Source organism: Tenrec ecaudatus, chromosome 4 (assembly GCF_050624435.1).
Source record: "Tenrec ecaudatus isolate mTenEca1 chromosome 4, mTenEca1.hap1, whole genome shotgun sequence".
NCBI classification, from domain to species: Eukaryota; Metazoa; Chordata; class Mammalia; order Afrosoricida; family Tenrecidae; genus Tenrec; species Tenrec ecaudatus.
The window spans coordinates 136,925,599-136,939,752 of record NC_134533.1 but is presented as its reverse complement, the minus strand read 5'-3'; the positions used below and the strand labels follow the sequence as shown (position 1 = coordinate 136,939,752).

At 34.7% G+C, this 14,154-nt stretch overlaps 1 protein-coding gene and 1 non-coding gene across 3 annotated transcripts in view; one reads left to right on the top strand and one right to left on the bottom strand.

The window, feature by feature from the left end:
* The window catches only part of U2SURP (U2 snRNP associated SURP domain containing), a 58,007-nt gene that overhangs the window by 11,889 nt on the left and 31,964 nt on the right, over positions 1–14,154 (top strand). Inside the window, exons 5-19 of one of the 2 annotated variants that reach the window (XM_075546798.1) lie at positions 5–119; positions 544–677; positions 2,270–2,337; positions 2,879–2,973; positions 3,050–3,082; positions 3,177–3,259; positions 4,051–4,216; positions 4,408–4,619; positions 5,539–5,582; positions 8,538–8,642; positions 9,269–9,335; positions 9,414–9,577; positions 10,638–10,800; positions 12,392–12,471; positions 13,215–13,302. In XM_075546798.1, the coding sequence (XP_075402913.1) occupies positions 5–119; positions 544–677; positions 2,270–2,337; positions 2,879–2,973; positions 3,050–3,082; positions 3,177–3,259; positions 4,051–4,216; positions 4,408–4,619; positions 5,539–5,582; positions 8,538–8,642; positions 9,269–9,335; positions 9,414–9,577; positions 10,638–10,800; positions 12,392–12,471; positions 13,215–13,302 (1,617 nt within the window). Of the gene's footprint in view, positions 1–4; positions 120–543; positions 678–2,269; positions 2,338–2,878; positions 2,974–3,049; positions 3,086–3,176; positions 3,260–4,050; positions 4,217–4,407; positions 4,620–5,538; positions 5,583–8,537; positions 8,643–9,268; positions 9,336–9,413; positions 9,578–10,637; positions 10,801–12,391; positions 12,472–13,214; positions 13,303–14,154 lie in introns of both variants that reach the window. The other variant, XM_075546796.1, reaches the window with a different exon arrangement.
* Positions 13,723–13,846, bottom strand: LOC142447772 (U4atac minor spliceosomal RNA). The gene has a single exon (XR_012784424.1). It is a non-coding gene; the product is annotated as a U4atac minor spliceosomal RNA (small nuclear RNA).

Sequence of the window (14,154 nt, the reverse complement as noted above, 5' to 3'; positions counted from 1 at the left end):
TTAGGAGGATGAAAAGGCAGCTGCTGAGATCTATGAGGAATTTCTTGCTGCTTTTGAAGGAAGTGATGGTAATAAAGTGAAAACATTTGTACGAGGTGGTGTTGTGAATGCAGCTAAAGGTAAGTGTGAATATTGTAATCCTTGAGCAGGTCATATTCCTTGATTGACTGTTGCTAGATAGGATGAAAGAATGTGACTGCTTCAGGGTTTCCCATTTCCCATTAGTGCTCCCTAGTTGTGATGTGTATTGGCAAAATAAATGTCCAGAGTTGGTTAGTGAGAAGTTGGAGCCAGATAACATTGAAGAATATTTTGTACCTTTCAGGTGTAGAGACTGCAGTGCATTTACTAAAATTTCACATGTTTTATAATGTTACTCTAAGTGATTAAATTGATGTTTTTTAAGGAATGACAGTAATATTAACTTTATATTTTTATCAGTGACAAATCTGAATACTAAAGTTTTTTATTTTGATGTAAAAATGGTAAATAAAATCCAAATGATGTGAAATTTGTTTTGAAACTTAATATTTTAAATTTCAGAGGAACATGAAACGGATGAAAAAAGAGGTAAAATTTATAAACCATCTTCAAGATTTGCAGATCAAAAAAATCCTCCAAGTCAGTCATCCAATGAACGACCACCATCTCTTCTTGTGATAGAAACCAAAAAGCCTGTAAGTCCTTTGAATTCAGAGAAGCTGCTGCCAATAGCACTTTCAGTACTTCAACTGTGAGCTAGACTTTGGCTTTTTAGTTTTTGTAAGTAGTGGTTGAGCTTTTATGCTTTCTAACTCAGTAGTCTACTTATGTGACAATTTGAATAAGGCACATTTGTTCATATTGTTTTCATATTCTTTGAGCAGAACATTTATTGTTACTGTACTCACCTTGCTGTGCTGTGATTATATTTATGGTATGTTTCTGTTGGCTGAGTTTGTATATCTTCATATGTAATTCTTATTTACTAGTTGGACTTTCAATTAAAGTGAAAAATTGACTTAATTCTTGAATTACGTTTAAAATGATGGATTTTTTAAAACAATCTAAGCTGAACTATTCAGACTATGTATATATGTCACATCAATGTCTCTGTTGCCTAGAACATTTTAGGAATTTACTTGGAATTAACAGAATTAGTGGCATTTTGGTTTTTTTTTTACATAGTCTCAGGATTAGAAAGATTTTATTCACCCTCAAGGTGAAGTTTTTAAGGAGATGGTAAGTAATATAAGTCCAAATCTTTTAGCGCCAAATTTAGTGAATACATGAAATTATATTGAATAATGAGATCCGTCTTCTTGTGTTTTAATAAGGCTTTTAAAATATCTCTGAAATAATGTTTAAAATAAGTATTATTGAGTTAAAATTCTCATTCCATAAAATTCACCTTTTAAAAGTGTGCAATTAAAGAGGAATATTAATGAATACAGAGTTGTGCAATAATCACCACTAGGCAATTTTAGAATATTTCCATCAACCTAGAAAGAAACTCTCTGATCAGTAGAGGCATTCCCTATCTAGTCCCTGGGCAGCCTCGCTTACCTTTCTTCCCTGTGACTTCATGCTTTTGAAGCCATACGGCACGCAGAGGTTTTATCTGACACCTTTCCCTTAGCGTCCTGTCTGCAGGGGTCGTCCAGGTCAGCGTAACTTCATTCTCTCTTCTAGTAGATTCGTGTCTATTTTATTAAGTTAGTGTATTTTGGTTTATTGAGTCATGCTTGGATGGCCATTTGGCGGTTTCTGCACGTGGCATGTTGAGTGTAATGCTGCTGTAAACTTTCCTGTACACGTTTTCTTGGCCCCATGGAATTGTTCTGGAACTCTGAAAAACGTTTCTAAGAGGGAGTCGAAAGATTTTCCAGAACTCCTATCATTTTAAAGTGATTGCTTTTGAAGAGTGTATAATTTTGGTAGTTGTTCACTTCCATGGCATTTCAGTTACTTGATGGTTATTAACTTTGTTCACACACAGACAGACCCACAGGCTATTTAGGATCTAAGTATTACAGGCTTTGAGGGATGCCTGACTGGATCCTTCACTTGAACATTGCTAATTGTCATTTTGAAGATAGTATCCGTTGTTATTTTGGAGAGGCAGAAAGGAAAGCTTAGTGATAGTAGACATTTATTTTCCCTTAAGAATGAGAACATAAAAAAAAACTAAAAAAAAAATGAGAACGTAAAAATCGCACTAAAATAAGACCACTTTTGTGATTTAATTATTGAACTGTTTTGTGCAATGTATAACTGTCATATCCTTTAGCCACTGAAGAAAGGGGAGAAAGAAAAGAAAAAAAGCAATTTGGAACTCTTCAAAGAAGAATTAAAACAGTAAGTTTTATAGGGTGGAGAGCACTACCGTATGCATGAGCTGATGGAGATGCAGGTATAAAGAATGTCGTGTGGTGATTGATCAGGTATTACTAACCAGTTTGACATAAGGTTCTTTTAGATAGGATAGTGGTACTTTGTTGGATATGTTTTGAAGCGGAATTAACCTTCAAAATTCAGCTCCTAGGTTGTTAGCATTATGATTCAATTCAGTTAATTTATCTGTTGTCCGGAGTCCTGTGTTGGCATTGGAAACCATGTACTCACTGGGCAGATGAGGCCAACTAATAAATATTGTAGTTTTAATACAAATTTCTTTGTTGCTTTAAAAATTGGCTTTCTATTTCATTTTAATATGATACATGAGGAATTTACTTTTTGCTGTGTTATAGTTGAGGGTTCCGTAGGATGTTGTTAATACTGGCATTTGATTACTCACATTTCAGGTTATTTGAGGGAAGTAGCTGGATCAGTTCTTTTTTTACTGTATGCAAAATAGCAGGTGTGGTTCCCTGTCAGTGATTTCCAATATTTTCAACAGAATTCAAGAAGAGCGTGATGAAAGACATAAGACAAAAGGCAGATTAAGTCGATTTGAACCACCTCAGTCAGATTCTGATGGTCAGCGTCGTTCTAGTAAGTGACATTTTAATATTTGTATTTGTGATTAATTGTTCCAGAGACTAAGTAATGTTTTCTTGTCCTTTTAAAGTGGATGCGCCTTCAAGAAGAAATAGATCATCTGGTGGTAATACAGTTTTTTGCTTTCTTAATTTACAACAATTGTCCAGACTTTAAGTTTGCAGGTTATAATTTTTCCCCCCTGATTTTTATTCTAGTTCTTGATGATTATGCACCTGGCTCACATGATGTAGGAGACCCAAGCACCACTAATTTATACCTTGGAAACATTAATCCACAGGTAGTATTAGAAAAAATAATGAGGTTTGGGCAATACTTACTTTTGGAAGAAAACTGCTTTATCAGTCAATTATAAAAAACGAGAGTTAGTGGAAATACATAGCTTCTAAAATTATTTAACCAACTTCATCCTAAATGGGTATGGGCCAAATTATCTTGCTACAGTTTCTTAAAATCTTCTTCTTCTTATTTATCGACTCTGAATTTGCAGTGCTTTTTTAAATGCTTATTTTGTTTTAATTGTGTTTATGAAATCAGGCTATGTTGTATATAATATTCTCTGAAAAAATATATATAGATTTTTGCATATTTACTCTTTATAGATTTTCTCTTTTGGATTATGCTGGGAGTTGGGCGCTTGAAAATAAAAAGTGACCAGATTCCTTTTTTTCTTTCACTAGCACATTGTCTTTTTGAATTAAATGTGCCAGCCAATCCTGTCTGATATGGCTACTAAATCACTAAACCATCCACGGCTGTAGAACAGCTTATTTATTAGACAGACCTAGAATCTTGAAAGCAGAAAAGTAGAAAGGCAAAGGAGAAATGAAGTTTTGTTTTTTCCAACCTTCCCAACCTTGGTCACTCTCAAAGTAAAACAATTGTTATAAGGATAGGATTTTTTTTTAAAAGCTTGTGTAGTTCTTAGTACTTGAATAGAAAGTTGAAGCTATTTAATACATAGTTATTTTTTGGTTTGTTTCAATTTGCAAAAGTTTTTTTTTTGCTTTCTGTGGGCATAATTTTGTTTTTCTTTTTACATACAAAAAATTCTCTAATACCGTCTTACAGATGAATGAAGAAATGCTTTGCCAGGAATTTGGAAGATTTGGACCATTAGCCAGTGTCAAAATTATGTGGCCCAGAACTGACGAAGAACGAGCAAGAGAGAGAAACTGTGGCTTTGTGGCCTTTATGAATAGAAGAGATGCCGAAAGAGCTTTAAAAAACTTAAATGGTAAGAACTTTGAGCGATGTATAGAATTCAGACAAAATTTGGGTCTGGAAAGCTTGTACAATTTTGGCGGGGCGGGGGTGGGAGGGAATGGATAAGAAATGCTAAGACTGAAAATGAAAATTCTTTTACCAAACATTCAAAAATTTTCTTTTGCAGGGTTGTCAAAGTGACCTTTGTTTTCTTTATTGCAGGAAAGATGATTATGTCTTTTGAAATGAAATTAGGTTGGGGTAAAGCTGTGCCTATTCCTCCACATCCAATTTACATTCCACCGTCCTTGATGGAACACACCCTTCCCCCACCCCCGTCAGGACTGCCTTTTAATGCGCAGCCTAGAGAGCGATTAAAGAACCCCAATGCTCCCATGTTACCGCCACCTAAAAACAAGGAGGATTTTGAGAAGGTAATTAAATAAATGTACATAGGGCTGCTTCTTATTGTAAATACTAAGTCTGGTAGTATTTCTTTTCAACAATTTCATAGGAAATACGTGTGTAATTGTTTGACAACTCTTATGAAGGATTTAACTAGATGTGTTCCCTGCCTTAGCCCATGGAATCCCTATATTGAATCTTATTTGTGGCTACCATTCCTTTTTTGACCACTTGCTAAGGTTTTTGTTTGTTTGTTTTTCCTTCACTGTTGTATCCAGGTTTGCTTAAGTGCAATATCTAAATGTACTTTGTTCTGAGAAAGTGATTATATTTGGTTAAGTGACTTCTCAATTAGGAACATTTCCTAAATAGTTGAATTGTTCCCGTGACAGTTAGCTAAGTGCTCAAGATCTGAGGTATTAGAGTATTTCAGAGCCTGTGGGTTTTTAAAAAAATTTTTAAATAGCTACCTACTGTAGTAAGAACAAAGGTATTTTCTTTTCATTAAACATAAAGCCAACTTAATTTCAAGTTGCAAGACTTTGTTGGTTCTGTTATGAATTAATTACACTTAAAATGACAGGGCTGGTTTTAAAGGCTTGGGAACAAAGTAGAGAACTGTGTGGTGAGAGACAAACAGTTAATTATTTCACAACTTAAAATCTTTATCTGATAATTCTCAGTGTAGTACCTATTTCAGTGCATTGATGTGCATTCTGTCAGGAATGTTCTGATTCTTTGCATTTGGTGAACATTTATTGTTCACTGAACACCTCCATCTGCATTTATGTAATTGCTTAGTGTATAATTACTTCAAGTGCAGTGATTGCCTGCAAAACTTGTGATTAGATGTGTAGTATTTTCAATGCATATGTATATTTTTGCTTGTTACTTGTTAACAATACTCACATATTCTATGTTTATTATCTGATGTGACTTCATATACAGACTCTGTCGCAAGCCATAGTCAAAGTGGTTATCCCAACAGAAAGGTACATGTTTTTCTTTATTATTACTGATCTAAATATAGACAATATCCCCTTCTGAATTAAAATAAGTGGTGTTGAGGAAAAGGGAATATCTTGACTGAGCAATGGTTTCTTCCCAGTACTTTTTGGGGGGAAAGTGAAATTGAACAAACTATTATGCTCTGCAGCTTCGTCATAAGCTTTTTGTTTTTATTTTTGACAATGTAGAGAATTTTATACCTTTAGCATTAGAATGTATTTAATAGATTTAATGTGGAATTTCTATTCAATTAATAGACTTCTGATGGGGAGATAGGTGTGTTAAATGTATTTTAATTCTAGATAGTGCTGCAGTTTGTCCCAACCTGTTAGTTTTTCTTGGTTTTGAATAATGAACAGTTACCCTGTCAGCTTCCCTTACTGAAGACACAGCTTTGTTTTTGTCCTAATTGACATGAAGAAGAAAGTTTGATAATTTTCATGAACACTGGACATCCTGCAAACATTATTTTCCCAGTGACAAAGACATGTGGGCTTTTTTAAAATTTTCTTTTAAAAATTTTTTAACATGCAGAAGAATTCCTCTAGGTATACTCTTGCTCAGTCAAGCTAGACCTTTTCCCAAACACAAGAACACAACATTGGTTGAGTAATAAATGAACACAAAAGACGACCAAATTCTCTTTGACATTGGCCTTGGTGAGCAACACCAGCTGAACTGTCTGCGGCAGCGGGGGACCAGGAAAACATCATGGGATGAATTGGGAAAGTATACAGTTTTTGACCAGACATTGGTACGATCAACTCCAATAAATGTGGTTTTATTATAACTTGAGAGACTTTTTTTTGTTGCCCAGAATAAGTTTATCATTTTAAAATAAATGCACTTTAAAATATATCACCTTTTTGTACTACACTGTTTAATTCTGATATAAAACAGCCACTGTTTTTTTAAAGTAAGAAATTAAACACAATATTTAGGGGAAAGGAGTGTGATTATGAATTTAATAATTTTAAATTCAATTCAGTGACAACTAATTGTCAGATTCTGATTTTAAATAAGTCATTTTAAAGCTTTTAAAAATTTATGTTTCTAAAAATAGATAAGTTACAAGCCTATTTAAAACTAGTGGTGTTTTTTTTCCAACTGATAATTCAGTCATTGGACAATATTTTTACAGCATTCAAAAAGGATATATCCAGCATTAGTTTTACATGTGACTCAGCTTATTTATAAATAAATTTTAGTTTTGAATATACATTTTACTGTAAAATCTTGACTCACCATTAGTATAAATTCTTTATTTTAAACTAGCTAAACCATTTTTCATCTATCTTTAATGCTGATGTCAAGTTGCTTTTGATTTAATTCCCACACGTTTCTGGATGGATAGCATTTGCTTATCTAGTAATTGGTTTCATCTATTATGATAATCACATAAAATTCCCCTTAGCTTTAATTTGACTCATTAGTAGGAACCTGGGAACCTAATCATTATCTTACATCATCTTCTAAATAATGTTATTAATTATGTAGAAGTTGAGACTATATTATTGGGATATCAAGAACTGCATGTTTGCAGAGCATTTAATACTTCTGTAAAAGAAGAATCATTTTTAGGTTAAAATGAAGAGATAACTTCATCTTTTGACATCTTGATGTTGAAGTAATAGAGTTAGCTGTGTAGCTTTCCTTTAGTAAAGATATTAATGGCCATAATTTATGACCTTTAAGTTTAAATTAACTTGTTCACTATGTAGAGAGTCTAGTGTCCACTTTTAAGTAGGTTTGTTTGAAAATGGAGAAAATAACTACAACCACCATAAGATAAAATTATTATTTATGTACTCTGAAGCAGGGCATTATACAGCCAAATGAAAAATGTTTTGTTCTATAACTGTATATTTTAGCAGTTCTATGAACTTGATTTGAGCTGGGAATGCAAAGGTGTGATTTGGTGTGTGCCTTGTACCAGGAGCCAATAGCCTTTTGCTCTTCCCACTTAGTTGCCAGCTCTGCTGGGGGACTGGGGAAATAAGAAATCAAAAGCAGCTAACAGCGGGCATTTTTGCCTAGTAACAAAATCTGTCGAAAAGTGTGTTTGGAGTCTAATGAGGTATCACATGATTGTTGAACCCAGCTTCAGATTTTAAAAATCCAAGACTTCCTGTGAGCCCAGCCAATAAAATGATTACAGACTAGAAATGTTTGTTTTTGGCTGAATAATTAGAAAGTAGTTGTTATGGAAAATGGGGAGTATTTTTGGACAGAGTAGATTGCATTTAAGGCTTTGCCACTATCATTACTTCATTGATTCATAATTAGTACATAGACTGGATTGTACATTTCATGAATTGTATGAACTAGTTGGAAGTGTGATCCAAAGGGATGTTGCCTCATTAAAGGTCAGATTCAATCAAAACTCTATCTGGTATACGTGGACTAAAATAACAGGCATGAGATGGATTTTTTAAATTAAATCAGGCCTTAAACATGTTCAACAGTTCTGCAGTTTTATAAGTTGTAGACATGGTTGTAACATTTCATTACCACCACAGAACTGCTTGTTTAAGAAATCTTTTCTTTTAAAACAAACAGTGTATAAGCTTTTAGATGGCTATGATAACATGTAAGCTATAAGGGACTGATTTTATATATTTATTGCTTTCCAATTAGTTGTAATTCATAATTTAATGTTTTGCATTTGGAAAACAACCATTTAGAACAGTAAATCTTTGTTACCATCAGGCTATGTTGTGGTTTCGCAGCCTCCCTTTCCTTCCCATTCCTTGTCCCCACTGCACCACCCTCTTCATGCACAAGGCTTTAACACGTGCTCCAGGTTACTTTGCTGTTTAAAATTCTTTATTAGTCAGCAAAATAATGGTTTCCCGCACAATGATAGTAATTTAGGTCAATTGTAGTTTTACATAGTGGTAGGTCTGAATCCATTTTCTTTAACTGTGTTGTTGTTGTAGGAATTTACTCGCCCTGATACATCGGATGATAGAGTTTGTTGTTCGTGAAGGGCCAATGTTTGAAGCTATGATTATGAACAGAGAAATCAACAACCCTATGTTCAGGTGTGCATGTTAAAACTACTTTTAATTCTCTGAGATTAAAAAATATCTCTAAAGAAAATGCCATATAATGTGTGGGGTTCTTTCTGTTATAATATGAAAGCACTTTAATTAGACTAAAAACTGTTCGGGTTGATCTTCCATAAGATCTGTTCGTAATCAGTGAGTTACATGCAATGCTTTCATCATTGTTTAGAAGGGAAAAACCTTTTCGTTATACTTACCTCTTAGGAGATATTTGAAACCAAATGAAGTTTAAAGAAAAATGCTTATCTTCTGAATGGTGTCTAAGAAGTTATAATATTTTTTAATTTAAGTAGTGTAGAAACACCACTTTGAAGTTGAGGTTTGAGAAAAATCATTGCCAGACACACAGATCCAACAGTCTTGCTCACAATTGATTGTAAGGCTCACAGCAGTGTGTGTGATGTCTTTCAGAGCGTTAGAGTCAGTCACTGAGGGCCTGGGGTGGAGGCAGGACCAGCAGTAGTGGGTATGGATTTCTCTTGGGAGCCTCATTTTCTGTTTTATTTAGAAGAAAGGCAAAATTCTCTTGTTTAAATTTACTTCAGGAAAGCTCGTTATTAAAGAATGGGATGTTTAGTTTAATATGGTCTCTTTTGTTTTAGGTTCTTATTTGAAAACCAGACTCCAGCTCATGTTTATTATAGGTGGAAGCTTTATTCTATTCTGCAGGCAAGTAAAATCAATTACTTTGTTAATTTTGACTCTGATTTGATAGACCTTTTTAGTAATTTTCTGGACTTTGATTAGGGAGATTCTCCAATTAAGTGGAGAACAGAAGATTTTCGTATGTTCAAAAATGGATCTTTTTGGAGACCACCACCATTAAATCCATACTTGCATGGGATGTCCGAAGAGCAAGAGACGGAAGCATCTGTGGAGGAACCTAGTAAAAAGGGAGCACTCAAGGAAGAGTAAGTTTTTAACCCCCTTTCTATGATGTATTCAGAGAAGTCCCTGACATAAAACTGCGGTTTTTCATGAAAAAATTATTTATATTTATCAAGGGTTCATGAGAGGATGGGGAGGGGGAGAAATAAGCTGATACCAAGGGCTCATCAAAGAAAATGTTTTGAAAATGATGATGGCAACACATGTACAAATGTGCTTGACACAATGGATGAATTCATGGATTGTGATAAGAGCTATAAGAGCCCTCAGTAAAATGATTAAAAGAAAAATTAGTCTTTCTAGGGATGTTTTCCTTTTCCACTTAAAATTTTAAAACTGATAACATTGTTCATCCTGTCATATAATTTTAAGCAAGCATCTTGGCAAAGTAAAACTGCAGTTGACCATGAACTTCTCCTTACTGCTAAAAGTAGTGATCTTTTAAAAATAAAACAAAACACTTATTATTGTTAATTGGTTTAGAGAGCAAGTCAGTTTTCCATTTAACAAGCCATAACATTTTCTTTCATATAATTGATTGCAAACCTTACAATATGACGCCACCTCTCATCCCACCTGTGGCTGTACTTCTTGACTCCAGTCTTCCTTTCCTGCCTTTTTGCTCTGAGCGCCGTCCTTGAGCCAAAGCAATCCTCCTTGGTTGAGTATTTTGTGGAGCGGGTGCTTTGCAAGTGTCATTGTTCACCTTAGACATTTGTCTGTTGGCTGGCTGAGAGCTGGTCACTTCCTGTCAGTTCAGTTCTATGCTTAAAGGATGTCTAAGGCCTATAGTCTTGAGTTTCCACTAGGCTCTGTCAGACCAGTAAACCTGGCCCTTTTTTTGTGATTTTGGATTTTCCCCCTACTCTTTCTAATAGGGAATTTCTATGTGGTAGTTGACCAGCCAGTAGATTTTTTTTCGTGTCAGGGTGGTGAGAAAAACATCCAAAATTTTTTCATGTGTTTAATTTATTTCATGTGACTATTTGTAGATCTTTTTAGAAAGGGTTTATTCATATCCTCTGTGGAGTCTAAAATATAGTTTGGGAGAAACTGATGCCAAGTTTAAATAATTGTATTCAGACAGAGGGATAAATTAGAAGAAATCTTACGAGGACTAACTCCAAGGAAGAATGATATTGGGGACGCGATGGTTTTCTGTCTAAATAATGCCGAAGCTGCTGAAGAAATAGTGGATTGCATTACGGAGTCATTGTCCATCTTAAAGACACCCCTTCCTAAAAAGGTATGAGAATAATTTTTCTTTATGAATGATTAAAGATGAAACGGTTGGTGGATTCTTTTTGTATTGGAAGTGATTTGCATTTTTGCTTGAAGAACTTGATTGGTAGCAAATTTTCTTGTGTGGTCTTATTTTCCTTCTACCTGAGAAACATTTATGTTTATTGTTTTACCATTTATCAACAAGTTGAAGTGTCTGAGTTAAAATTTTTATCATGGTTGTGGTGATGTATTTTCTTACTTTTATAATTAGTGCTTGTGTCAGGTTTGTGTCAAGTCGTATCTACTGTGTTGCAGTAGAAGTCCATCTCTTCACCATGCCTGTTGGAATGAGGCAGCTGTCAGACTGCCTCCACTCTCTTTCTCTGCTTGGTTCTGTCACTCACCATACCTCTTACGACACTGCGTTTCTGCACAGTTTGATTAACTCAATGCAGTGGATGCACAGAACTCACAGACGATGCTTTTCATTAAAGAAGTGTATTAGGGACTTTAACAGATTTACTACAAGCCGGAACAGAAAATATTAAGGATAGAGTCATTGGTCCCCAGCAACACTTCTCCTCAGCCATAAACCAAGTTTCTCTCTAATTCTCAGCCTCTCGGCCATGTGGTCCCTTGGCCTCTGCCTCTCTGGACCCAGAAGTCAACCTGCTTCTTTGTTCAGTTGCACGGTCTCCTTCCTTACCTTGGCCTCTGATCTCAATGTAGGCAATGGCAGCTAAAACTGACAGTCCCCCTCCCTTGGTATTCTATGTGCGTAGAATACCACAGTGCTCGCACCCTGTCATTAGGTGGGAGTTACAGAAACATGGGGAGAAAACCGTAACTTCACTTTACCACAGCTGTAATTATAAAGTGCAGAAAAGCAGATTTCTGCCCCTGATTCCAAGAAATGATACTACAGAACTTTTCTAGATAGTGACTAATGATTTTTAAAAGAGTTTTTTTTTTCCAAGGGTAGTTTTAGGGCTACAGAAAATAAAGGACAGAGTTCCCATTATAAACATCAGCCTAACCCCCTCACTATTTTTCTTAACATTTTGAGTTAGTGTGGAACATTTATTACAATCGATGAGCCTGATACTGACGATGCTATTATTAATTAACGCCAATAGTTTACATTCAGATTTACTCTGTTGTGCAGTTCTGTGGGTTTGACAAGTCTCTTAATATCTTGTAGCTACCACTCGGGTACTGTACAGACTAGTTGCACTGTGCTTAAGATGCTTTGTGCTCCCCTGTTCATCTCCCTGACTCCCTGGCAACCACTGTCTTTTCCAGAATTTCATATAGTTAGAATCACATCCCATGTTGCTTCTTTTACTTAGTGGTATGCATTTAAAGCACCTCTGTCTTTTTGTCACTTGATAGCTAATTTGATTTTGTTGCTGCATAATACGCCATTGCATGGATGTGCCAGTTTGCTTATCCCTTCACTTGTTAAAGGACATCTTAGTGGCTTCCAATATTTGACAATAATGAATAAAAGTATAAATATCTTAGTGTAGGTGCTTTGTGTAAATTTGGTTAATGCTGTGTAGTTCAAGTATGCTACAATTTTTAATGTGCTTTGTATCATTTCTCAATTACAGATTGCCAGGTTATATTTGGTTTCTGATGTTTTATACAACTCCTCAGCCAAAGTTGCCAATGCTTCCTATTATAGAAAATTGTAAGTATATGAGTTAAACTATTCCTGAAATAGAAGATAAGGAATTCAGAAACAGGGTTGTTTTGTTAATAGACACCTTTCTCCCATAATATCATTTGAATTTCTTCATTGTTTGTACGATTTGATTGTATCCATTGAACTAGGTAATCTAAGCTAAATTATTAAAACTATTTGAAAGTTTTCATTTCTTGTCGGTTTCTAGAATGAAACAAAGAGATGAAATTAAGAAATAATTTCATTTAGATTGTATGTTTACTTTTGTAACAATTAAGTGGTAGAAATAATGACAAACACAGGGAAGAAACTAATGATCTAAAATGATAGGATCTGTAGTCTCTTATAAGGATTTATGTTGCTATATTGTAATTAGTATGCTAACTGTAACTTGGTTCTCCTTTTATGCACAATATATAAGTAAGCCTCAGGGAGATTAATGTCTAGTGTTCTAAAAGGCAATTTGGAGACTTGGACCTAGTCTTAGCACTTTAACTTTACCTTTAGTTTCTTTTTCTTGGGTAAGTTGCTTTAAATTTTATAAAACAGCAGAACTCAAGATTTGGCAGGAGAAAAATTCTGAATAATAGAGCTAAAGCAATTCAGCTGTAGTTTGAAATTTATTGATTTTTACAAAAATTATTTTTATAAATACTTTCAAGTTTGAGGGTCTTCATTGGCTAGCACGTTAAACGGGTGTGGGACTGTTCAACACATTGCTTTTAAAGAGTATGCTATTTGAATTTCAGTTTTGAAACAAAGTTATGCCAGATATTTTCAGACCTCAATGCTACCTATCGTACAATTCAAGGCCATTTGCAGTCTGAAAACTTTAAGGTATGTGGAAATTATTGTTGTGTTTATGTTTTAAAATGATAGGGAAAACAGTGCAATAATTGAGGGTGGAGCTCATTGGAGAGCTGGAAAAATACATAATGCAAGTGTATATGATGGTACTTTAAACTTGGATATTTTAGAAAGACATAGCTTTAAAATTCTACTGCCATTAATTTTATCTTTACTGTCTGTCATAAATTATGAAATTTGGAAGTATACTGATTAGTGTTCTTTTTTTAGGTGTGCTTTTATTAGTAGTAGTATTTAGTAGTACTTTTTTTGGTGTGCTATATTGTAATTGCATAATATGCAATTATTAAGTAGTAGGTGCCCTGGTGTGGTTACAAGTTGGGCCACCAATTCTAAGGTCAGCAGTTCAAAACCACCAGCCACTCTGCAGGAGGAGGATAGGACTCCCCATCCCCCCAAAATTGCATAAAAATAAAACAGCTGTAGCTACTGTGAGTGTGTTGCGTAGGTGGTAGCAGTACTACCCTCACTGTGCATTCATTGGTTAGTAGTGCAACCCCAAGAAAGGGGTGATTGGGATAGGGTTTACTCTGTAAACAATCACTACCTCGGAAACTTATAGGGGCAGTTCTACTTTGTCTTATAAGGTTGCTGTGAGCTTGTATCAACTCAATAGCAGTGAGTTTGGTTGGGGTTTTTTTTGGCATTAAATATTAGTACTTTTTCACAAATTGCATTCAGAAGATTGTTTTTTTTGTAATGGTATTGATTTGGCTGGATTAAAGAAGATACATTTTAATTTTTGGTTTAGAAAGTAGACTTGGTCACTTTTAATCTCTTAAGTTATAGACCAACATTAAGGAAAGCCAAATAAGATAGCTT